At 41.2% G+C, this 26,463-nt stretch overlaps 1 protein-coding gene across 2 annotated transcripts; it reads right to left on the bottom strand.

Annotated features, from left to right (window-relative positions):
* Positions 1 to 15,449: 15,449 nt before the first annotated feature.
* On the bottom strand, positions 15,450 to 25,880 carry tfap2a (transcription factor AP-2 alpha). 2 transcript variants are annotated; one of them, XM_029458300.1, is made up of 7 exons: positions 25,315 to 25,880; positions 24,365 to 24,784; positions 23,173 to 23,224; positions 21,381 to 21,606; positions 20,430 to 20,548; positions 18,568 to 18,709; positions 15,450 to 17,047 (listed from the first exon to the last, which is right to left on the bottom strand). In XM_029458300.1, exons 1-7 carry the CDS (start codon positions 25,339 to 25,341, stop codon positions 16,759 to 16,761), a joined length of 1,275 nt encoding a protein of 424 aa, XP_029314160.1. In that variant the 5' UTR covers positions 25,342 to 25,880; the 3' UTR covers positions 15,450 to 16,758. The 2 variants fall into 2 exon arrangements, with proteins under 2 accessions (XP_029314160.1, XP_029314161.1); XM_029458301.1 differs by having other exon boundaries at positions 21,381 to 21,600.
* Positions 25,881 to 26,463: the final 583 nt, after the last annotated feature.

Below are 26,463 nucleotides of genomic sequence, written 5' to 3'. Positions count from 1 at the left end.
TTCTTGGTGAATTCCCAATCTGTGATACATTACATAAAATAACTACTTCACTTTGTTCTCAGTGCACATGATGTGACAAGAGCAGAGTGAAAGCTAAACTCAATTATTTTAAGTTTAGTTTAATCTGCAACATTTGGTTATAGGACATCAATTGCATATATGTTCTTCCAATAACAAATAATAATACATTTACTTTATACAGCGCTTTTTAAGGTACAAAAAGGCGAACATACAGGATGTATACAGGATGTATTTATAAGAAGCAACATCTGTATTTTCATTAACACTCTATTAAGTCAATCTATGAAATGAAAAACCGGTGTGAAAAAAACGTTTAACTGTCAAGTAATCAGACTTGAGGCGTCGTTAGTATCAACGCAGCTGGAACATACTTTCTCACAGTCTTTAAAAGCAAGGTATGTGATGAATACAACACAACTGTAATCCAAGGTGTCTGATTTCACCTCCGGGGCAGGAGGTGGGGGTGAGCCGCTCTGTCGAGAGGTACAATATTTTAATGCTTTAGAAATTACCACTATTTGTCGACTTTGGGCAGTGAACAAACACTCATGGCATATATACCTCCTAGCCCCACCTCTCTCCTGCACCCACAGCTGCAACCACCACCCCCGATCGTTTTGATCTAATTTCCTCTTTTTTTTCCTCTTCCTTTACCTTTCCTGCTGAAATTGATTTCTGCTTGTTTGGTTTGGCAGTAATAAGATCAACAGTAGGATCATGTTTCAATGGCATACTACCTTGAACCCCAGGCAAATGATTTGTCCAAACTTAATAATGGAAATACTTAGGATGTATTGGGAGATGTAAACAGTAGTTGTAATAAAACAGTGCCGGAAGGTAAGGGCTCCTTTAAGTTGCAAAGCCTTTCCACTTATGTTGGCTGTACACACCTCAGGCTCTCCCCAAACACTACGAATAAAATGTATCCCCATTTAGCCCGGCGAAAAGTCACCCAATAAAAGCTATTTAACTGGAGTGCGGTCTGGAGCGTGGCATGTTCAGCCCACTGCAAAGTTTGACCGCCAATGACAAAGCTGTCAACACAACAGGAAACAGCTAATGCTTCACAACACAGACAATTAGTTTAAGCCTGTCAAACACACATACAGACAATGTTGAAGTCCTACTTTACACTCGCTGTAATGCCACAGTGCTGTTTCTCCTCTACCAACATCTCACAGCAGCAACGTGGAGAAGGAGGACACATCTTTCATATTTGTCTGTGACAGGAATTCCAATGAGGGATTTTTACTAGTAGCATATGTTGCTACTCTCAAACTAGTTGTGTTGTTTCTCCTCTTTGTAAAATGTTACATCTGTAAAGAGTATTACAATGAGAGCCCGCGAAGCAGTTAAAAGCAACTAGACGGAGAGCAAAACATTTCTCTCTTGACTCTTCTGGCAAACAAGTCAATCAGTCAACAAGACCTGTTAGGGATTTCAGGAAACATTGTATTCTTAAGACCTTAACTTTCTAGACAATACAGTAAAACCTCAATCGTTTGCTAAGGTAGCAATTTTAGGTTATATTTAGCTCTCAAAAGGTATATTGTATGTGCGTCAGTTTCTAATTAGACCCTATGAGAGTTTTGTTTACAGGCCTTTGCCTCACACCTTGTATGCATTGGCCCACTTACATTCCTCAAAGTGAATTAGATTAGCTTCACTCCATGCTGGATGGCAGAGTTACTCCCTGTCTTCTGCCGTAACCTGAAAATGTATCCATTCAGGAAATGCTTCACATCCTCCCTTTCCTTCCCAAACAGATTTCTCCTCCATTTTAAGAAAAAAATTATACTTGAGTCATTCAAGCATAGCTAAGTGCCTAAAATATAAATGTTGATCTTGAAGTCAATCCTTCAAATCAATGGAATATTCTTAACTGTGCAGAGTGTGAGCAGATGTGATTGAGGAGCGTTCAGGACACAAAAGGTTTTTGCAGCTGCACTTTGAGGTTCAATTGAACCAAAATAGACAGATTCATGCCGTGTTTAGTTCTCTATAATACCCACTGTTGTCTGCCGCATGAAGTCCTTGTGACCAGGCCACAGAATCAAGATAAAAATGTAACGGCTGCTTTTAAAAAGCTCAAACACACAAATCTTTCCACTCAGAGAAGCACCAATTCAAACACGGAGGCATTGAAAATTTGCAAATTAAACGCATTTTAAAGACTTAAGCACATGTGTGGGCAAAGACTAAAAAGGAAAATACATACACAAAAAATCCATGCTAATATTGTGCAAGTGCAAACAGCAACACTTGCTCAATCACAAATATATTCTCACAGAAGTTCTTCTTCGGAAACTGTCCACAAAAACATAGATCCCATTGAACCAAAAGTCTTTCCTGCCTGTGAAAAATTAAACACATTAAACGAATTGAATCTCCAAATGCCTGAGTGACTTGGTCAATCTTACACGAACAGGTAACATTAGTGAAAAAAGCATTCCGTGTGTTGGTGGCAAACTGATGTGATGATGATTGTAAGCCTGACATGTTTATACTTGAATCAATTTGTACCCTTGCAATTGAGGCAGTGTCATGCCTTTTGTGCCCTTCATGGTAGTTTTAATGTTCTTGCAGCACTAATTCTTCTGCCTTTGTGGTGAAGAGCCAATAAAAAGAGGCTTCGTCTGTGATCAGCCATAACAAGGGAAATATTCATCCTTCAGCTGTAAAGGGACCAGTGTTTCTTCTCAGGACTTTTTTTCCTCTAATTTATATTTGATGCCAAACAGGAGGTAAGTGTAAGACATGTGATTTGAAGCTGTCATCTACTGAACTGTTTAATTTTTTTAACCCTTGGTCTGGAGTAGAAATGGAAACTCTGGAAGTTGGTGGAAATAAACAGCAGGCGAACTCGTAAAACACCTGTTTGCAGTATGGAGGCCTGAAAGCAGGAGTTGTTAATAGCCAGCCATAAATCGCTCACTCCATTGTTCTGTCACCAAGTTGCAGGTCTGCATTTCTCTGTGGGATTCATGAGGTAAAACTTTGTTGAAAGTATTACGCCCTCCCCTCTCATACTTTGACATCAAACATTTTAAAGCATCAATCGCCGGGCCCCACTATTCGTACCTTTGAAACCGGAAAACCAACTTCTGAACTGTGACTTTTACACAAACATGCCTTTTGAATTTCAACTTCTTTGCAAGTAATTTGGTTCTCTCCACATAATCTACGTAAAAAACATTTCATAAATTTAAATAAAATATCGCTGCCTTCTTTTGTGGAACACAATTTGACTACACTGTACATTAGTCACGGCCATTTTACAGACGCTTTTTGGTGGAATGCTGATATCGTGATTAATGTTTGCACAGAATAACATTTATCAGACTTTAGCTGCTGTTGACCTTCTGTGAGGGCTTGAGAGTGCCAGCAGAGAGGGGTCTTTTTCCTAATCAGTCTTTTGACAACAAACATAAGCTGTTTGGGCCACAAAAAGCATTGAAGGTGTGTGAATGTGTGTGATAAGTGCATTCATGTCTGTGTCACCTGGACAGCATGAGTAAATCCCCCACCCCTTTTATTTTTAAAACAGACCTGTGGACATCTCAGCCGTCTCATTGATACAAACCACAAGTCTGACAAACAAAGGAGGAGGATGAGGGGGGGGGAGAGCAGTCATCACAGACAAGCCTGGACGGGACAGGAGGGAGACCTCAGTCGTCCCTCAGAGTCTCCACGGTCTGGCGGGGGGGTCAGCTCACTGTAACAAGCTGCACAAAGACAGCAGGAGGAACAGAGGGAGGAGAGCTGAACACCTGAGATCAGATCTGCTGATCACTTGCCTGCAATAAAGGGTCAGCGCTGCATTCATCCTCCTTCTAAAGAGCCAAGCCTCCATTGTGAGGGGAAAACATCAAGGGGGGGAAGAAAGAAGAGATACATCGTGTCTCTCATTTGGAATAAGCGTCATGTTTTTTAATTCTTTATTGCAGCTTCTAAACTCAAAACATCAGGTTAAGTTATTGCTTTGTTTTTTTAAAACAGGTGCTATTGTATTTAAATGTTCATTTCAATTGTTAAAAAAGAGGCTTTAAAAGTCTAAGTGTGAAGAATGTAGGACCTATGGGTCCTGCTAAATTCTATGTGGAGAGTTACTGGTATACTTATGCTTTAAAGGGTAGACAGAAAGAGTCAAACTGAAAAGACGAGGGCCACACCAGCTTCTTTACATTCTCTATCTAGTTAATGTTGGGAGGCTCTAATAAAAAGCCACCATGTGCCAATTGAGTGCCTACAATTAACAGATTAGAGTGATAAAGAGGTTGCATGGCTGCAAGGCACGGGGCCGCCTCCACGGGCCCTCAGGGCTCCACGATGGGCAGGAGCAGGAGGAGGAGGTGGGGGGCTGAACCACTGATGAAGGGCCCAGATAATCTCTTCCTCCCTCCTTCTCTCTCCCTTTCCCTCCTCCCCTCTCCCTTCTCCTCCCCTCTCCCCGCCGCCCCACCCAATCCCTCGCACTCTGTGCCCTGGAGCACCTTTCGCAAATACCTGCTCAATATTCTAGTTGGGGGTGCAGCAGTGGTGGTGGTGGGGCATGTGGTGTGTCTGCAGAGGGGAGATACAACACACAAAAAAGCCGCTTGAAACAAAAAGCGGAACATCTGCTAAAGCGATTGCGAGGTAAATATGTTTGACAATTATTGTTTACAGTGACAGTGGTAACAGTTTCAACACCCAAATCAAAACCCCACCATTTCTCTATTTGCAGTGAAACAGATGGGCCTACAGCGATCCATTAGCAACCTGTCAAAAGCTTTATTCTCAACTTACTTTTATGTCTTTGCTTCTTTGCTGTGTGACTGAGGAGAGGCACTATTTGGGCATAATGATTATTATCTATTTGCCCAGCATAAATCAGATACCTACAGCTCATTGTGCATATCATTTTTTTGCCTTGCTCTTTCTTTACTTTCTTCTCTTGCCAGTGTTTACTGTTCAAGGAGAGCTGCTTGAATCCACATTTGTTTCTCCCTCTTCACATATTATTGTATTATTGATGTCGATACACTCTACGTTGCACTTGAAAGAACCTGCATAATGATTTTTCACGAGTTGTTGTTTTTGTTTGTTCGCTTCAGCAGTAAAATCTAATACATTTGGGGCATTTCTTATTTGTGTGAGTGAGATTATTCAACAATACAAATTATTAACAAGTTGCCTCTTTTATCCTGCTGTCTGTATTCTCACGCTACCTTGAGACATCAACACGAGCCGTTAGGAGCCGAGCATGCAAAGCAAAAGGACTTTGAATGATGTGAGGATCCTAATCAAATCAATTGGCAGTGGTTTTGGAACAAGGGGTGGTGCAACTTGAGACCTTTTCCTCCATTTGTATATTGTTTCACACAAGGTGTATAGAATGGACAAAAAGTTAGAATCAAATTTTGAATATTTCACGCTATAGGAAGATGAAGAACGCTGTTTCAGCTGCTCAGGAACAGGATTTTAAAGTGTCTGTGTTTGTGTGTGTGCGTGCGTGTGCATGTGTGCGTGTGTGCATGTCTGTCACTGTCTGTGAGTGTACATCAACAAAGACGAAGGCGTTATCTACTGCTCCCCCTGTCACCATTTTTCCCCAACACTGTACTGCTCTAAATACGCTCAATCAAATAATGTGTTGGGAATAATTAACCCCAGAGCCCCCATTGGTTCTAATTGGCACCTATTAGAGAGCTGTATGATTCCTTGATAAACACTGAGGAGAGAGAGCGAATGGCAGCAGTGGTGGGCGGAGGTTTGATTGGTAAGCAAAGTGCGGGAGCGATGCATACCGGGGGTAACCAACATTTAATTATCAATGAGGTTTTTGCAACACTTTAGAGAGGCCCCGGGCATCGTTTCCCTCAGTAGTAGTAATGGGCTCTTTTTAATGGAACTTGTGTTAAACACGGTGCTGCCACTGCAAAGCTTTGGCGTTCAGCCCCAGCCCTTAGTTGTGGCTGCTTTAATTTAGGTGACTACTGAAAGAAGACAGAGCTCATTTGGGTTGCACACTTTTGAAAGTGTGTACCTCGGCCATGGAGGGAGATAAAGAGAGTGCCCATGGTGAATTCATATAGGCTGCATTTACATTTTCTCATTTGTAACTGCTTTGCTCCTTCTTCAGGACCAGGGAAATGATTAATCCTTTCAGGTTGCATCTAAGAGGTTCAGAATAGTCTGCCAGTTAACTATACTTGTCCTTGTAATGAACAGAATACTATATTCTGCTCTCTACAAAGTGCTGCAAATCATTTTATATTTGTTTTACTTTTAAGCCACAGCAATGTAGCCACAATGTTTTAAAGGACTTGTGGCTGAATGTCACTCGAATGTCAAACTCCACCCGCTGTCACCACAGTCATTAAAGTGGTTCCTCAATAAGACCAGTGAGAACTTTATGATATATAATTTGATTTCTCAACCAAACACACTGGCCTCTATCCTTCATTTGATCCATTTGTTTACCCTATAGTGTCAAAAGAAATTCTGCTTTTCTTTTGAAATGTGTCTTGTATAAACACTTTGGCCGGTCGTGAACTGCTCGTCATGAGGGCTCAATATGTTACCAGACTTTTAGTCTATTTTAAATATGTGAGTTCAAAGCAAACGGACATCCAACCTCTATTACGGTTTCTTCAGATTCATCTTACACAATCAGGAGACAGCCTAATATGCTATGTTTTAATGAAGGAGTGGAAACAAAATCATGGATGTGCCTTCTTTGTGAAGGGCTGGGGCCGGTGATAAACTGAACATTTTAAATTGGAACCAACGTGAAAAGCATGAAGAACCATAAGTAGACACTGTGTCAAGCCATTGCCTACGCTGAAAAAAGACAAAGCAATCACTATGAATAACCAAAGGTGTCATAAAATATCTTATACTGCGTCTTCAAAAAGGCTCCACATGTCTATGATTCTGTTTTTGGAAGTGAGAACCATGGGAGGGTTGAGAAACTGGCTTGGGCTTTGGCCTTCATCCGAGGCCTGAGGCTTGATCCTCCTCTTCCACAGACACTTGCATCGGGACTAACGCTGGGGAAAAAGGACTCGGGCAGAGCCAAGCCCAAGCCTGACCCAGTTTTCAGGGGTTCCTGATCGCAGACGTCTGGGAGTCTCAGGGTAACCCTCCATCAACACCAGCTCATGTAATCTGGCCTAGCATGTGCCAATCAAGCCGAACACGATGACAAGCTCATGATGACACCGCCATCGTCCTCTCCCCTCTCTTTGCTGCCTGGACATCTCAAACGCAAGAAAACATCCCAGTGATTATGGCATTTCAGTGTCAACTGGCATGTTGAGTTTGGTCAGAACCTTGAGATTGACAATGGAGAGACAACATGTTTGTGAGCTTCACAAAGTTTATTGGGAAAGGTTGAGGTTTTTGGCACACAAGTGTTCAGTGGTATTAGATGAAACTTGTTTGTGGAAGCAAACCATCAAATCGCATTTACATCTATGAAGCTTCCAAAAACCCTGAACCATGATGGAAAAAATAGACTTTTTCACAGATTATAATATATAATCATACACAACAAGTAAACGCAAAAAGACAACTGAAATGCAAACTTCCATTAGATTTAAATATTGGCAGAAAATGCGTTTCATATGAACAAAGCCTTGAAAAGTTCACACTTTTTACCTCCATTTTGAAAATGGTCTTTTCCATTTTCCAGCTGTCAGGAGGGAATCCTTTTTCTGGACACTCAAATGTAAGCATACTGGGAAAGAGAGAGAGAGAGATAGTAAGTATGAGCAACAGAGGGAGAGAGAGCCGCACATCTGACAATCCACTGGCATGAAAGTGAACCCCTCAAGCTAACAAATTCAGAGGGAAAATTACAGTTTTGCGCGTTTGTGTCAATATGCATGTCAAAAGGTAATTGGGAAATTGTTCTGCAATGTCAAGTCCTGTTGGCAGTGTTTAGCCTGTGGTAAGATCAAAACCATTTCTTCACAGGCTCCGAGAGGCCAGACCAAGCTCTCTAACTCTCTCAACCATACAAGACTCTCCTTTAAGCTAATAATGTGGCTGTTTATCGTAAAGTATCGCACGTTATGAATCAGCTGCCCAAAGGATCTTCTGGAAATGACAAAAACTGTATTGGACTTCTGCACTGTCATGAACCATGTATATGTCTGTGTGATCAATCTGGTGCAAAAATAACGTTGTGTGGTCGCTCAGATGACTTTTTCGTTTCATTCGTCGGAACGCAATAAAGTCTCATGATCAGACATGTTTGGGATGATTTTGCAAAGTTAAAAACGTCCAGTGACTTCCAGTGTTTCTAAAGTGCTGTGTTATTACTGACACGAGATAACAGACCAGCATGTAAAGCCTTCCACATACAGTTAGGTTACTATGTTATTTTAGCACGTTACTCATTATTTCCCATTTCCAAATACGGATTTATTATAAGAGAAATTAAACGTTTTCTCTGACACTGGATATGTGCACAAGGGTCACCGTGCCTTGAGAGAAGTTCCATTAGTTTTGCTTTCAATAGAGACTTCCTTTTAACAATAGTCTAAATGCTGTTTCGCAGGGTTTCCCACTCTATTATGTGTGGAATTGTAGCCTAAACAATGAAAGCTTGTAATCCTTTAGCATGACAGAAAGTAGAGAGATATTAAAAGCAGGCAGAAGAAATATTGTACATTTACAAAGATCAATATATCAGAAAGCTTTCAAGATCTATTAAAAGCCAAAATGATCATAAATTCATCTTTTTCATTTACAGGGTTTCAATTCTATACATTTGTATTTTCTTTATTAGGGTTATGGGGTAATGATTTGGTCATGGTGAGGCCTGCTTCAGTCACACTGCTTCACACATATACAAATAAGTGTCATTCCTTGTCCAACAAATACAAATACAACCTCCTGGTAGCTCCGACGGTTGTGACATTGTGCGCTCTCCGGAGTGTTGGACACCCCTCACCCCCACACACACACATCCCTCCCCCTCTCTTTCTCCAGCTCTCACTGTCACTCTTCACTGTTTGCTGCTCAAACAGAAATGACAATCAATAAAGTGAAAGAGATGAAAGCTTAAAAAATAGAAAAGTAAATTCAATAAGTGAAAAAAACAACTTATTTCTTATTAGGTGGTGAGGATGATGAAGGACATGAGGGTCATTAATCCATAGGCCTACACACCAACATTACTCTTAGAATTGCCAAGGGTCCTTATATTCACTTTAGTGTGAACTGAACATTTATTTATGGCACTATATTCTTTTATTTTTTTATCAAAATAATTACACTGCAGAACATATTTCACCCCCCCCCCCAAAAAAAAAAATAGTGCTATTTGTAAGAATTTAGCACCAAACACTCACTTTACATCTAAGAATAAATATTGTAGTCACTGCATGAGAGTTTGTTTCTTGCTGGATGAAGTTACAACTGTCTAACCTGAAGGCAGAAGCAAAGCCATATGGAGAGAATGGGCCCTATCACCTGGCATTAGAGTTTTAGGAGCTTATCAACCTGGAGGCTTCAGGGGAAGAGGGCCATGGTATGTTCAGTATGTGTCCCATTACTTTATGAATTTCTTCTTCTTTTTTATTTTATTTTAGGAAACAAATAGGCATTTTTGTTGGAACAGAAATATACATCTTCTGTTCTTGCACACCGATTCTGGGAACAGACATTTGGAGGCAAAGTTCTGCGCCTAAAAAGTATGTATATATTATATTTATTTAATATATTATTATTATTATTATTATTATTATTATTATTATTATTATTATTATTATTTTATATGCTATATAGACCTAGTGCGATTCCTGTTTATTTCTGTTTTTAACAGTATTTAGTTTATATTGTGTATTTATATGAAACATTATTATTATTATTATTATTATTATTATTATTATTATTATTATTATGGTTGTTATTAGTATTATTATCAGTATTATTATTACAGTATTTTGGGGTGGACGTAAGGATAACAAAATAAATGCCCAACAAAACGTGCAGCAACTCACAGAAAGAGGAAAAGAGAAAGGGGAAAAGAGAGGGATGGAGAACGAGAGACAGGCGGGGGGTGTATACCAATCGTTAAAGGGCCAAGCCAGTGAGTTGATTAGGTTCGGGAGAGAGAGAAGCTGCTGCGGCTTTCTTTGCGCACAGACAGAGTATAAGTCCTTTATCATGGGGAGGCACCGGCGTGGCCCCGAGCTATTGCTGGCCTGAAGCAAAGTACCAGAGAGAAGAAAAAAAAAGAGAGAGAGAAAGAAAGAAAGGGTGGGGGTCTGTCATCAAACTTCATAATAACGCTTGGGGTTTGCCACAGCTGCGCGGTGACCCTTTTATTTTGCTGTGATGGAACAGATAGCTCACTATGAAATAGTGTGAAATTATCATGTCTATTAATTCAGTCAGACATCCACAGCTCTCCGCTGCTCCCCCCCCCCCCCCCCCCCCCCCCCCCCCATCTCTCTCTCTCTCTCTGTCTTATTCCATTCCTTATCCGTGGAAATATGTGATTTCCTAGCAAATGCTCCATTTTACTAGAGTGATTTTCCATCGTTGATTCACAGAAAATAAGGCAAAGGATTACACGGGGTGTTAAAGCACCGGATGTCTGTGTGTTCTCAACACAACACAGGCCGAGGTGAAACTTTGTATGTTTGGAAATTCATCACAGGAAAGCAGACATTTTTATTTCCTTATCGAATCACCTTTTATAATGAAAGTCATAACAAAACTTGGCACAGTGGGACGGGTTGACAGACACGGGCTGTTTGTCCACCTGCTGTTATGCCCCAAAATGTATCAAATTTCCCAATGTTTCAAATGTTAAATTATTATTATTATTTGTATTATTATTATTAGTAGTAGTAGTAGTAGTAGTAGTAGTAGTAGTAGTAGTAGTAGTAGTAGTAGTAGTAGTAGGAGGAGGAGGAGGAGTATTGTTATTATTATAATTATGATTATTAATAATTATAAATTAAATAATAATAATAATAATAGTTAATAGTTAATAGTTAATAGTTAATAGTTAATAGTTAATAGTTAATAGTTAATAGTTAATAGTTAATAGTTAATAGTTAATAATAGCAATAATAACAATAATAATGTTGTTTGCTAATCCATAATAATAGAGTAAAGCTTTGGCCCTCAGCATTTTAGATTCCCAAACTGCCTCGAGGTTTAAGGTTTGTGTTCCTCGCAACATATTCTGTAGAAATCAAAGGAAGTTAAAATCAGCTCTGTCAGCTTTCTGGTTGGATGACCAAGTGGATTTCCCCTTCTTGACTGAATAATGCCTGGTGCTTGGAATCTGTGAACAATATCTAAAATAGTCCTAGGAGCTGACAAAAGTAACCAAAAAGTCATTTTCATTTGTATTCATTGCTCATGCGTCCGTTTTGCCCATAAAGCCTGTCAACGTGGTGCACTGTCAATATTAATGAAGATGGGGTGACCTGACAGCAGCAACAACATGAGGGGAAAATAAAAACGCTTTTTAAAGGATGTGGCTGTGTGCTTATGAAGCGTGAGGGTCTGGTTTGAAAAAAGGTAGAGAGAGAGAGAGAGAGAGAGAGAGAGAGAGAGAGAGAGAGAGAGAGAGAGAGAGAGAGAGAGAGATGGAGAGTTGATTGAAATGGCGTGTGCCTGGCTGACGGGAGCCAGTGAGGGACAAAGCCCCTGCGAAGCCACGGCCACTCGAGCAATTATTCCTCCACGCTGCATTTGGATTAGTGCAATGGAAAGAAGCATATGTTTGGCCTGGGGCGACACTCCCCCCCTGGCTGACTGCAGAGGATGCAGGGAGAGACACAGAGAGAGAGAGAGAGAGAGAGAGAGAGAGAGAGAGAGAGAGAGAGAGAGAGAGAGAGAGAGAGAGAGAGAAGAGAGAGAGAGAGAGAGGGAGAGAGGGAGAGGGAGAATGACTAAAACAAGAATATAAACTGCATTAACCAAGTGGGGAAACATTAACACAATTTTAATCAGCTCTTTTTTCATATATTTGAGGATACACGAGCCCATGAAATTGGCAGACCTCAGTGCTCGATAGGCGACTGGAGGACTACAATGATTCCTGATAAGAGCTGTCACAGCGCACAAACAATGTTTATTGTGTATATATACATATACGTGTGTGTGTGTGTGTGTGTGTGTGTGTGTGTGTGTGTGTGTGTGCGTGCGTGCGTGCGTGCAAAGAGGTGTGCACGTGTTCCTCCTTGCAGATGTCAACTAATCAAACACCTCTCATGTTTTGTGAATGAGCCATATTGCGGTGGAATCAGGAGTCCCTTTGTTTATTCAAAGTCACTTAATGTTTTCTAATCGATTACCTAATGTCTCAAGTAATCAAGGGTGATTTGATGATTTGAAGGAGTCATTGACCTCTCTTGGCTTCTGAGCCCTGGCTCGCAATGTGGGCAAGAGGCCCACAGGGGGTCAGCGCCAGGCGGGGGGCAAACGCCCCAAATGACGGCTGATGTCAGAGTTGAGGACAATTAGCCATTTTGCGCTTCATTGCAAACTTTAAAGTCACATAGCCTAATTCGATTTCACCAATAACCGTATCAAATGTCATTTAAAGGAACCCTGTGTCTTGTCCACGCCGTTTATAAATTAGTAGTTTAAAACGCGCCGGTGGTAACACATCTGAGCAGGGCCTGCTCTAACAGACATGTGTTTGCAGAAGTGACTATCTGCTCTATATCATGTGACTTTGTCCCTTTACTATTTCTGGAGCATCAACATGTGTATTCTATCAAACTCCTCCATCAAAACATCTCTGTTCCATCAATAAGGAAAAACTTTCCAGCACTGTGTGGACCCTGATCCGTTTTTTTCTCCCAAAGTAGTGCGCTATGACTGATCATCTTTAAACAATCTCCAGCAGATCCTTCTGTTTAAATGTCAAGAGGACAGCTGGGCTTAAATCAAATTCCAATCACAGCAATATAACATGTGCGGCAGTGCAGCGAAGAAATCTAGGCCTCGTAGGCTGCTGTCCTATATCTCGCATGTAGGCAAGCAGCTCCAAAGCATTGCCTGCAAGCGTTACAGTGCAGATTGCTGTAGCCATGGTGCTACAGGGTAATTAGGCCATGCAGACACTCCTTTCACCAAGCAATGACCTCAGCACCATCAACTAAATACTTTCTGACCACAAACATGTCTGCGTGTAAAGTGGATGGGACACATTTGTACAGGACTGATGAGCGCAGCACTGATGTGCAGCTGGTTGAAGATGAAAAGTTGCGTTAAATGCGAGACAGACACTGATACATAGAAGTGGCGTAGCATGAAAAATAAATATATTTGCAGTATTAGCACACAAGCATTAAATCAAGATATAACTTAATCGTAGATGCAAACTTAATTTATTTAAATGTGGCGCTGCAGCTTTAGATTTAAAGTAAGATTTGTGTCAGAATAAAGTGTGCACACAGAGGTAGTTCAACTGAATGTGTGTTTGTCCGTCATTACATCTCTGCTACAAGCTACACACATCAACAGTGCGCCACTTCACCAGCAGTGAAATAATGTATCAAATGAATAAATAAAGAATAACCCACACTCCCTCCTTAAGATTCAGCTGCCTGCAAAAGACGCTTAATCATACAAAATGAATCACTAACCCCTACTTTATATTTTATTTCGCATATCCTCCAGAATATTTGATAACAACAGGCCTCACACTTATTAATTACTATACGGGAATCAGCTGTAATTGCTTTAGTTGAGACAAGCAGCAGTTATGGATTGAATTAGCCAAATTCAGCTGGGTATTGCTGACTGGCTCTTCAAATTTCAGTCCTCCTTGTTTTGCTTTTTTTTTGCAAATGACTTTCGCTGTGATGCATTGTGAGAAACTAGCTCTACCTGTTTAAGATCGACTTAGGGTAAAATTACAATTTTGTATTAAAAATGTATGCAAATTATAGGCTAGTATCACTGTAAACAAACGGTAGACAATGGGATTTGGAGTTTCTTTAACACTCCAATTCCATTACACAAAAAGACACAATTACAGGCCTCGCGATCCTCCTCATCTCATACTAATAATAGGCACAAATATCCACCATTGTCACAGATACCACTATTTCTAATGCGTTCGTTTCACCCTGAAAAACCTGTTTTCATTCAACCAAACCCGATACATTTATTAAATAACATTAGCATTAATGTCACACGTGAGGGGCTTCCTTTTCCGCTAATACCAATGAATGCTGTTTTAATACGATTGTTTTCCCTAAAAGTGACTATTTATGCTATTCCCCCCTCACATCCACCATAGCAGGAGCAGCCGGGTAGTCTCTCCCCTTTATGAGTGAGCTATTGTGCCTGAGGACAGGATCCCACACACAATCTGAAGACTGAGCCAACAAAAACAGGGCCTGACAGACAATGCCTCGCTTCACCTGCTCCAGCACTCTGCATCGCAATTATGCCAAGGACATGTACAGTTAGGCTTCATTCACCCTCCTGCAAAACAACTGCCTCAGAATTAAACCAGGGCCCGAAAATCATGCAGATAATAAATATGGCTGCTGAGGAGATTGGAGAGAGAAGGAGGAAGAGGGGAGGGGGTCGCCCAGTGCTCTGCCAGTGTAACAATATTTTAAACTGCATGGTTACCAGACAGTGAAATAGGGAAAGCAAGAAACAATACCAAGATGCATATATCAACAGACTGATTCATACTCCAGACGAGATTGATTTCGAGCTATAGGTGCCACGCCATCAATACACAATCAAACTCAACTCAAATGTTATGCAACGGCCTGCTCTGTGCAGCTCCGCACGCAAAATAAAGCAAAGGCCAGCATCAGATTTGCTATTACAGCCTGCGTGATAGCAACATTTATAGGCTCGCTCAGCCAAACACAACAAAATGAGACAAAATACCAGTTAGAGAAGGAGATTCCTTGTGAAAATATTATGATTATATCAAGATATATAGATTAAAAAGCCAGCACACTGAGCGCTGATTGGTCATTGATTACAGAGGCAAACAACATAACAAATATTTGATGCATGTCTTTAAATAAGGCTCCAGCACAGAATAAAGGGGGAAGAGCCAAATATAGCCCATAACAACCAAACATTGCACACCAGGCCTATATACATCTCAGAGGGTTTTAGCTGGAGGGGTGGCGCTGCACACTTCAAACGCGAATATATCCATTGTTGTGAGCCATTTGGCCTGCATAAGATCCTGTAGTCTGAACTAGGGATTTTAAAGTACGATTTTTTTTTATTATACTTGAGGGAAACAATGAGTTCAGCTGCTTATTGCAAGGAGCAATCGTCAGGGGAGACTTAAACTCAATTACTGTAGCCGTTCAGAATGGGAAAAAAAATACTAAGACCAAAAAAAAACAGATAGAAAAAACAAACACCCGGGCGCATCAAGCAGTGAATAAAAAATTAAAAGATATGAATAAAATTCGAGATGAAGCGTATCAAATATTTATTTTTTTTCTGGGCAACAAAGGACTATAATACATTGACAGGCATGGGAACTATTGCCAGCACATGTCTATACAATACAGCTAAAACCGCCTCCAATTTTGGACATTATCGGACATAACAAGATATCAGGTGGTCCCAAAAAATGTTTTTTGAATGTCTTCCAACATTTAAAAAAAGACAATTTTCCATTTATTGCTTTTATGGTGCTTCAAGGAGAGAACAAGAGGTGAAACGTATTCTGATTGGCACAACACATAAAAGCTTGTATAAAAACGAAAATAGAAACACAAAAAAAACAGTTCTCCTCAGGGTCTCACCTGTGCTCTGTCTCAAATAAAAAACTGAATAAGGATGATATATATAGAGAGAAATGGAAGTTTATTTCTATTCAATTTGTTCACTTGCTTCAATGTCGCCTCAACATGCTACAAGAGGGCTGAATTGAAATATCCCAGAGAAATAAAATACCCCAAACTTCTGTTTTCTAAGAACCATAAAATCACATGAAGAACTAATCGAATATTCAAACCCACTAAAACAGGAGGCACCAGATAAATAAAAAAAAAAGAAGTTTCAACAGACGCACCATATTTACAATTCCCATTAAATTACACATAAATAAATATATACATACATGAACACTGATTCCCTTATATAACCGTGAATCGTGTTGAAATTCAAAAAGTTCAAGTTGGTCGCTTGGAGAGAGAGTGAGAGTCTACAACTGAAGTCATGACATGGAGCTCTGTGGAATTTCTCTTTGTTTTTCAAGTTTATTATTCACAATACTGATAAGAATTCATCCTCTTTTAGCTTCGTTTTTGTCACAATCGTAAAATTGAGATATAGAGGGGTCGCTGGATTTCAGTCCATTCGTTGCAGCTCATAAAAAATAAGGGGAGTACATAAAAAGTCCTCTGGCTGAGGCAATACACCTTTTTCCTCGCCCTGGAGCTGTTCCTCTGCAGCTTTTTTTCTTTTCTTTTTTTTTAAAATAACATTTCATATGGTTCAGGTGTTGGAAGAAGAAGAAGAAGAAGAATTAGAAGAAGAAGAAGAAGAAGAAGATTCTTGCGTCGTTTCCCCGTGAATCCAAAGTGGGATGTAAAAACAAAACATGTAAAACCGCGCAAGATCAGGAAGTGGCACGTTTAACTTTATCAATAGTATTTATAAGGTATTTATAATATTTATATTGGATGGGTGGGGCCGGGGCGAGGCGGAGGGGTGTGGGTCGGTGTAGAAGAAGGGCCCCGGGGTTTGGCCCTCGGTGAAGGTAGGATGGAAACATCACTTTCTGTGCTTCTCGTCTTTGTCTCCGCCTTTAGTGCCGTTATCTGAGTGACTGTTGGGGTTGTTGTTGAGGTACATTTTGTCCATAGCTTTGATAGCCTCGGTCAGATAGTTCTGCAGGGCCGTGACTGCCGCGCACAGTGCCGGGGTCCCGAACCCGTGTGAGATTAAACTGAAGTGGGTTAAACAGCTCTGGATTCCCGGTTCAAGAATGGGCTGCGGCCGTGAGTTTCCAAGCGGCGAGCGGTCCTGGGACAGCAGGTCTGTGAACTCTTTGCAGACTTGCCTAAAACAGAGAGAGCGGTGTGTTAATGACCCAGCCAGAAGATCGCAAGTCCCTGCATGCATTTTAATGTCCCGATGAAAATAAATCAAACTGCAAAAATAGCTAAATCAGTCAGTCCTGCAGGGGTGCTGGGTTGTAAATTCTAAATTTGCTTAAAGTTAGTGAAAAGTGAGCCGGCACTATGGTGAGATCCTGCTCCTGCAAATCAACTAATTTCAGTCCTTTTTTACAACATTTATTAGTGGACTGAAATTGTTTATCTTACTCTGCTTTGTTTTCAGAAATTAACCCTTGGCTAAAGAAAACGTCCTGCAGCTACAAACAGGTGGAAATTCATCTGTGAGCTCAGAGGCAGGATATCTTACTTTTATTAAGAATAAGATTTTAAGAGAAAACATGAGTGCAAATGACTTGTCGATGTAAAACGAACATTTTTGGAGCATAGACTTTGAACTTCAATCGCTTATTATATCGCCAATCGCCAACAGTAGAAACACGAACCAATAAAACTATGAAGTACCAAAACAAACATTAATTCATGCTTTTATTCATGCAAAATACATCTTTATCTTTATCCAGTTTACATCTTGCTCTTATGCAGTTCACTATGAACGTATGTAGATACATTTCAGAACGTAGAGACATTTGCATTGTATCATTGAACTGTGAGTTAACACGGGTTTACTCTCCATGTCATGGTGTTGCTATTTTAATACCACTCAAAAAGCCTGTAATAAGCGGTTATAGACAGCTGTTTGATTATAGCGGCCCGTCATCAATATTAAATGCAGACCATTTAAGGAATCCCCATGTTTCAGTTAACGCATAGTAAAAATAACCAACACCAATGGTAGCGCTGCATGTGAACCAGCTATGTGTCAATGTCACTGAAATCACAAGGAAACTAAACGGTGCTTGTGGATGAGGGAAAGGCCCAGTCAACATACCAACAGCAGAGCATTTAACTGCACTACACGTATTTTAATTATAATGCAGAATATTATATTGTATCACAAGTGCAAATAAAAAGAAAATAAGTGTCTGAATAAAACCATAAGTTGCAGAGATGTCCAGTAACATTTGAAAGTAGGTTATGTGGCTAAAATATAAATAAATAAATAAATAAGTAAGATAAAAATCATGCTGGCTAATAGTGGACTGAAATTAGCATTGGGTAATAATGTCAACGTATTTTATCATTATAACATATGACTTAGTGTATTTATATTTGTTCAAATCAAAATTAGAAAATTGTAAATAAAGTGATCTGTGTGTGTGTGTGTGTGTGTGTGTGTGTGTGTGTGTGTGTGTGTGTGTGTGTGTGTGTGTGTGTGGTGTGTGTGTGTGTGTGTGTGTGTGTGTGTGTGTGTGTGTGTGTGTGTGTGTGTGTATGTGTGTGTGTGTGTGTGTGTGTGTGTGTGTGTGTGTGTGTGTGTGTGTGCGTGTGTGCTCGTGTCAAATAAACACACAGACTGGGGAGCGTTTGGTGTGACACAGTGAAATGTGATAACAACACTCACTTTGTGGCCAATAGCATGTTTTTTCTTTGGACTTGTTCGTTTGGGTCGGAATGCTGACGGTTTACATATTCAGCTACTGCCTTGGCTGGAAACTCGGTCTCGCATACATAACCAAAATCCCTGGCAAGATGTACCGCTTCGCCTGAGAAAGAAAGAAAAAAAATGAGGTTGAAAGGGTTTTCTTATTAAATATGGTTACATCAAATTCAGAGCAGTTCACACTCCCTGCTTGGACAACACATGATTAATCTGATCTGAACAGAGCGTCCAGACAGCGGGGTTAGCACCTGTGCCTTCACAACAACACTAATGACGATAACAACAATAATAGCCGAGGAATAATAATAATAATAATAAAAATAAATATAAAAATAATAAAACAGCCCTGCGAGCTGCCAATACACGTCAAGCTCTCTCCCTCGTACCGTGAGAACGGAATAATATGGAGGAGAAACAATAAGTGGATATGAAATACAGACGGAGCGTCATGCTTAACACCATGTCATTGATTACCAATGCCTGCACATTATTGAAAGTCCAAGAGATCACAGAGGCATGGGGAAGCAATTTTAAAGGGCTGTACCTAAATCTCACTTTGTCTTTACATACTTCTGTGAGAAGTACAGGTTTCATTCCGCCCGAGTCTCAGCTCGCTTCTCTTGTTGGTTGAAATATTTTTTGAAAAGTATTTGGTTTTAATTTCCTGAAGCAGTTGAGTTTTTACTGCAGGGCTTCCTGCCCATAAGCCTCCACTCCGGAAGAACGCATGCGCCAATTAGCATCAAAGCTCAAGTCCAGTAAACTCGTTTCCATAAAATGGAGCGGATCATAAACAATGACAGCACTTCAGCAAACGCAGTGTCCCTTCACTAAATAACCGGCTGCCTTCTCCCACCCTCTCCCATCCACCCCCCACGTGCCACCACCCCCTTATCACCCAGAATCATACATTTCTCCAGGCTCATTACAATACAGCAGCACATTTCTACGAAGTACAATGAACATTGCATTCGGCCCTCTTCTGCAATAATGATTAACAAGGACCAATGAACCATCGCAAGCATTCACCTTTGGAAACCCACAGCACACCAAATACCACTGCACTGAATAATAAGGTTCAACTCTGCAAGCAAAATGGATTTATTCAGTCGCCTAAAAGGCATCTTTCCAGCGCACCATAATTGACTAATTTATTCTTTAATAGGCCCAAAACATATAGCTCCCAATAGGTCAGCGCCATGCCATTTGCATGCAACAAAAATCGTCACGGAAAACCAAAGCATGGGAAGCTATTAACGAAAGAATTAAGTAACCATTAAAAAAATCAGCCCTGCTTCGCAATACCCAGGCTTTATGAATGTTTGAAATAATGCAGGGTTAATAAATCAATCGACTTCTCATCCATGAGGTGAAGCAGCTCAGCGGTGCCCAATAAACAAGCAGCACTCAATAATTAACTGGACTTCAACACAAATTCATCCTGTGTATAAACTAGGCCAGCCGTGGACCTGCAAGTGTGCTCCTGAAAGCGAAGGCCAACGCCACTAGAATAACTAGCACCATTCTCTCTACACATACACACTACACAGACACAGACACACACACAGACACACACACACACACACACACACACACACACACACACACACACACACACACACACACACACACACACACACACACACATCCTTCATGCTTTATTACTTGCGAGGCAAAGTCGGTCCACATTACACGGATGAGCGCATATGCTGATTTCCAACACAGAGAAAGAAAGAGAGAGAGAGAAAAAAATCCCAGTTTGCAAACACCTGATATCGCGGGAGCTATAAGAGTGAGAACGTGATTTACGGCACCCGGCTTACCTTCGACTAGTGACGTCAGCAAGGTGACGTTGGCTGCTTTGCGTCTTCCCGCAGGTAGATTCAAGCCGATTTTATCCAACTTCTCCCTTAAGGATCTTCCTCCATTCTTAGACTTGGCCCTGTGACACAACAGAGAGGACATTTTAATATATAAGACACACAATACGGAAGTAAAAGAATAGGGACAGGAAAACTTTGGTTCGGATTTACTGCCAACAAGTCTAACCTATACACTGTCAAATATGTTTAATGATTATGTCCGATCACTTGGGATTTTGATGATACGTCCTGTGGTGCATACTCTGATATTTACATCGTATGTCAGCCAGTAAATGTGTTTCAGCTATATAAATAGAATGGGATTTTTTTTCCTCTGGGTTCAGCTCTTTTTCACTAATTAAAAGGTGAATGGGCTGAATTTGGCTGGCTTTACCCTTCATTACATCCCTCAAACGTGCTATAAATAATACTAAAAGAGTCCAGCCTTTTCACCAGCAAACAAATACTGTACAAAATGAATAAATAAAGCCCTACTTAATAGGCAGTACTATTACTGGCTGCGTGTCTACAGCACTTCAGTAGACAGTTCACTGGAGACCAATGTTTTCATGTGTAATGCCTTCACTGGGCCTATAGAGCTGGGGTTGAAACAGACTAGGCCTACATTAATTTGAGAGAGAGAGGGAGAGAGAGCGAGAGAGAGAGAGATACAGTTTGCTATGGAAGTTAATATGGAATTTAACAGACCCCTCCTACTTTAAATGCAGGAGCTAGGTGTCATGGTTGGTCGATTTTAATTATTCTTGGTACAGAGGAGAGAGCGAGGGAGAGAGATGCATACTCACAGAGAGAATGGGTTGGAGTAGAGTGGGAGAGCTAATACACACGCACACAGACAAGCAGGTACAGAGAGAGAGAGAGAGAGAGAGAGAGGAGACTTTTCGAACTCACCTCCTCAGAACCCCGCCCAGCAGAGAAGCGTTGAGGCACTCGGGCGGCGAGAGGCGTCTCTGCACCTCTGCCACCGTGACCTTGTACTTTGATGTAGAGCTGAGGAGGGACAGGCGACCCGGAACTGAGCAGAACACCTCGTTCGGGTTTACCACCCCTCCGAAAAGACCGTCCTTATTTACGGGGATGGAAGAGAGGTTGTTGTTCTTGGATAAAGACACTGGACCTAGCAATGGGGGAGAGAGAGAGGGGGGAGAGAAATAGAGGGATGGAGGGAAGGAGGGAGGAGGGGGGAGACAGAGAGAGAGAGAGAGAGAGAGAGAGACCGTGCTCAGTGAATTTCATGCAATGCAGAGCCTTAACTAAATGAGAAGGGGGGATTTAGGCCCCGGATTTAGAGTTTAGCACCACATGTGTGTACACTTTCAGCAACACGGACATGCAGAGAAAAGCGACTAATAGAGGCCTATGGCAATAATAGTAACGATAATAGCAATAATAATAGCCTAATAATAGTAATAATGCTTGAGTATGTATTGTGCTATCAGTAACATCAGTGTTATCAGACATAATTATCACATATGAACACAATTCTGAAAATATCCATTCATCTGTTCTTTATCTAAAAAAAAACACCGGTCAATATTTATATGAGGAGATCTGAGCAGCAGACAGCGAGACACTCCAGTAGGCTATCTGAACGCGCATACAGTCTACTTGTGCGCCCCATGGATCGACTCTGCACAAAACAACCACACCAACCGAGAGATTTGATAAAGTCTACCTATCTTGACATATCCTCGGTATCCAGCAAAATCGCCCGTGTGTGATTTCAAACCGGGGGTGGGGGTGGTGGTGAGGGGCTCAGCACTACTGGGCTTTACACCGTTTTGGTGTGCAGTAACCGGAGACAAAGGGGACTGTGCGCCTTTGGATAGATCACTTGTGACATTAATGGCTCAGGGGAGCCTAATAGAGACAATAGGAGTTAAACGAACTCTTGAGATTACTAATATAAGAAGCCAATTATCATGTTGATGCGCAGATAGAAAGACTCAAAATAGAGAGAATGGAAAAAGACAGAATTAAAAGACAGAAAAAGAGAGAAAGAAAAATCGCCCCAAATCTAGTCTAGTGAGTTCTAATTTGACCTGACAAAACGCATTGAAAGCTGATCGTGAAAAGGGCCTCATCGTGTTTTATATTGAATAAAACTGATTTTTTTTCACAGCGAATACATAAAACATATAATAATCCAACAACCTTAGCTAATCAGTCAGTGCTTTTTCCAAGCAGAGTTTTGATTCCCTCCCTAAATGACACAGTATCATCCTGCATACACTACGACTATTCCATCCAACGCTACCAACTTCCATTTTAAATTTGACCATGCAGTGTGATTGCAGCTTTTGGCTTTCACCACTGAAGTGCCAGGACCGTCTATCTAGTGCCAGGACTGTATCTTTGACCATCAATACCACGGGCCTACAAAGCCCACCAGCTCTACTCATCTCCCTGCTGCTCTGTAACGCTGACAGTAAATTCCATCAGCGAGAAAAAAGGTGCAGCCAGTTTGATGCACTTGGAAACCATGTAATGAAAAATAGGCTACTGCGTATTAGGATCAGTCAGGCATTACCGCATTGCATCGAGTTCTCTCGAGCAGAATGGTGAATGGTGTGTGTGTGTGTGTGTGTGTGTGTGTGTGTGTGTGTGTGTGTGTGTGTGTGTGTGTGTGCGTGTGTGTGTGCGTTGCAGAAACATGCATTGTATCTCAGAGGAAATTGCTTACCTTTTTTAATTACAGTCTGGTCGGAAATGTGAATTCCTTGATCATCAACAGACTATAACAAAAATGGGGGAAAAAGGACAATTTTAGCACAAAGGCAAGAACATTTCAGCCTCAGTCCTGTGTAAGTGAATGCATCTCAGGACGCTGTGCACGAACAAAGCCTGACACAATTAGCGGCCACAATCACCCAACATGGAGGCTATCGGGGCCCATGCCTGTTATTATTGTCCATGCGTATTTTCAGCGGGTTACACTGAAGGACGCGTTACACTAGATCACAAACTCAGACTTAAATAACGAAGCTGTGTCGCCCCATAATCCTGACCTAATTTCGCCCTCATATTGGCTCTACTCACAAGGAAACTTCTAATCTAGATTGGATAGTAATTACGGCAGCGCAGCCTATTAAAGGCCTATGAACTAATTAGAGGATTATTGGTGTTTGTTTCTGATTAAAAACTGGGAAGAATCCTCTAAATAAGAATGAGGGTTATTGACAATTTTAGCGCTCGTTTATCATGCATCTTTAGTAATCGTAGGATATTACCTAAACTCAATCCACCAAACTCAATTCTCCTAATGTATTATAATGTTATTCTTCATAGAGAACGGCGAGCTTCATCTGTTTTTAAACTGAGAATTCAAATAAAGTCAGAGGACATGAATAAATCCGTGTGGAAATACGGGCGCGTTGTTTCTGTTTGATTTGTATCTTATTTAATTGGATTTAAGTGATAATTATAATTTTTTTAATGAAAAAAAGAATTATGCGACTAACAGCCTTATTAACATTTAATGTTTGAAAACGCTAAATCTATTTTATAAATATAAATAACGATGCAAAATTGTGCTTTTTTTAATCGAAATAATATTGTCATGTTTTTTTCAGGCAGTAAAAAATGGCTCATTGAATGCGTGTAATCCTGCTAATGTTTATTAAACTAATACCTTAATAATATTAAATAAAATGTTATATATGAATTGTAATTATGAAATGCTTGAACAAATGTTAAAATAATTATAATAAAATTAAAATAACACCATTGCAGTTATTATTTTATTATAATATTAGTTCAAAATATAGCAGTGTTAACCAATTGTTCCTAACATTAATAATAACAGGGATACTACTCATTATTTTTTAACAGAGTAAGCCCAACAAAAAGAGAAACCCAGGTAACTGCTGCCTCACCTGAACGTCGTCTAAAGAGTGAGGTATTCCATGGATAGGGATAGAGTCCGACAGTCCCGTATCGATGCCGTGGCCGGACGGTAGGAGCACTTCCCTGCGGTACTCTCGGCAAAGCTGGTGGGGCAGGCTGCGGTGCTGGTGCAGCAGGCCGCTATCCTGACCCTGCCTCTGGCCGGGCCAGCCCGGGTGCTGCGGCTGCGGCTGGGCGTGCAGAGAGTTGAGGGAGTACGGGTCGTTGACGTGTGAATAAGGATCCTGAGACTGCGGGTAGATGGGCTGGTAGGGTGGGGGGAAGTACGGGGGCTGGAAGTCCGAGTTCGGTGTGTGGGAGAGCGGAGGGGCGCTCGTGTAGGGACTCTGGCCCACGCCGCCCAGCTGAGGTAACCTGGCTGTCCCATTGCTGGTGCCGTCGTGACGGTCCTGGCAGGGGAGGACAGAAGAAGAGTGTGTTTTAGCCTTAATACATTTTAGAAATACACAACCATAAATGATTGCAGTTCCCCTCTGTGTTTTAACTGGAGAATGCTCTGCGGGCTTATACTGGGGCATTATCAAACATGGCCTGAGTGTATGACAGGAATTAGACCATGTGTGGAATCTGTATTAAATATGAATAATTTATCCTGGTTGATTTTAAACAATAACGACAATAAATTCACACATCAATTAGGTCGATGTGTCCGCTTTTTTTTTTTTTACAAATAGAATAATGTTGATAAACGGTCGAAAGTAAAATAACAAATAAAACATCGGAAATCCGGAGGTGGGAATGCTCTCGAATAAATAACCGAGCCTTGCAATATTCCAGCACTCCTCCAAAGTGTCACACAGTTTTTAAGCATGCAAGCTTCACAAAACATTGTTCAGTGGAAAGAAATATTAGGCTATAGTAAAATGTGATATGCAAACAAATTCGAAGTATCTGACACGGTGAGGCTTCAGCAACTTACCATCGCGGAAAAACTGTGCACTAACATTTTAAAGGATGTTTGGTGCCACTCAAGAAAAGAATAATCAGTTCAGAAACACTTTGCGTGTTTAGGGGGGCGAGCAAAGGGAATTAACCAGCAAAACAAAAAATTGTAGCCCCCCGAAAAGACTCTTCTCTCCTGAAAGATCACGATGGCCCCGGCGATCAGATATGTGCCACAGAAGCAGGACGATAATCCATCAGAAATAAATGGTTAGATCCCCGCTGCCCTTCACGTGGGTCGAAAAATGCAGATATTCGGCGGTGCTGACGGATTTAGGTTGAAAAGTTTCTCTTGGTAAAACCTTTTTTCTCCCTGCTCTCCTGGCTTCTATCACAGTGCTGCCGTCCCCTCGCTTGAGCTCATATTAGCAAAAGAGCCGCTTCTTCGTCTCCCTCTTGGACTCCTAATAGAACGCATTCATGACTATTAATATTGCAGGAATACTTAATAATAAGGAAAGAATGGTCGGAAATCGGGCGTGAAGCGGAGGACGCAACTCAAGGCAGGAGTCTGCGCTTAAATGACGTCCATTGAAAGGAGGAATCAGTATATCTAATCAGAGATGGGGAGAGAGAGGGAGTGAGAGAGAAAGAGGGAGTGAGAGACTGTTGAGGGAGTGGAGAGAGAGAGAGACAAAAAGAGGGACACTCACTCTCGTCTGACGAATCAGAGAGAGAGGGAGGGGGGGGGGGGGGGGGCATTTTAAAAGGGTCCCAGGGCCAAAGCGCAAAAGTGAAAGAAAGACATAGGAATGAAGGGAGGTGGACCACAGACAGGGTAAGAAGAAGCCATGGAAGGAAACAACGTGCACCTCTGAACTGGGTGAAAATCCAGCAGACGACGTAATTCCGACCGGCTCATTTCTACCGCTCGTCCCTTTGTTTTCCCACCTCAGACTCCGATAGCGAGCTGCCCTCCATGGGTCTCCTTTCTCTCCTCTGTCTCCGCCGAATTAATCCACCGGTTCCTCCTCAACTCCAAACCCAGAGTCACAGCGGCTAACTTTTAACTTTGACCCGGAAAGCGAAAAATAAATTCCAAAAGTCTATGACAGGGCCGCTCGGATCCGGCGCTCTGACAACTTTTACGCGCAGCTCAAAGAGCTCCACTCCTCTTCCTGCTAAA

Source organism: Cottoperca gobio, chromosome 20, assembly GCF_900634415.1.
Source record: "Cottoperca gobio chromosome 20, fCotGob3.1, whole genome shotgun sequence".
NCBI classification, from domain to species: Eukaryota; Metazoa; Chordata; class Actinopteri; order Perciformes; family Bovichtidae; genus Cottoperca; species Cottoperca gobio.
Note: the sequence above shows the minus strand (reverse complement) of the source record. Positions and strands in the feature narration are given on the sequence as shown.

Bases quoted from the DNA above. Each gene is read 5' to 3' on its own strand.
- tfap2a (XM_029458300.1), bottom strand. From the start codon at position 25,341: ATGTTAGTGCACAGTTTTTCCGCGATG. The intron at 24,785-25,314 runs GTAAGTTGCTGA...CTCCCCTGCCAG, and splicing joins TGCACAGTTTTTCCGCGATG to GACCGTCACGACGGCACCAG. The intron at 20,549-21,380 runs GTGAGTTCGAAA...GTTGTGTCACAG, and splicing joins CTGGGCGGGGTTCTGAGGAG to GGCCAAGTCTAAGAATGGAG.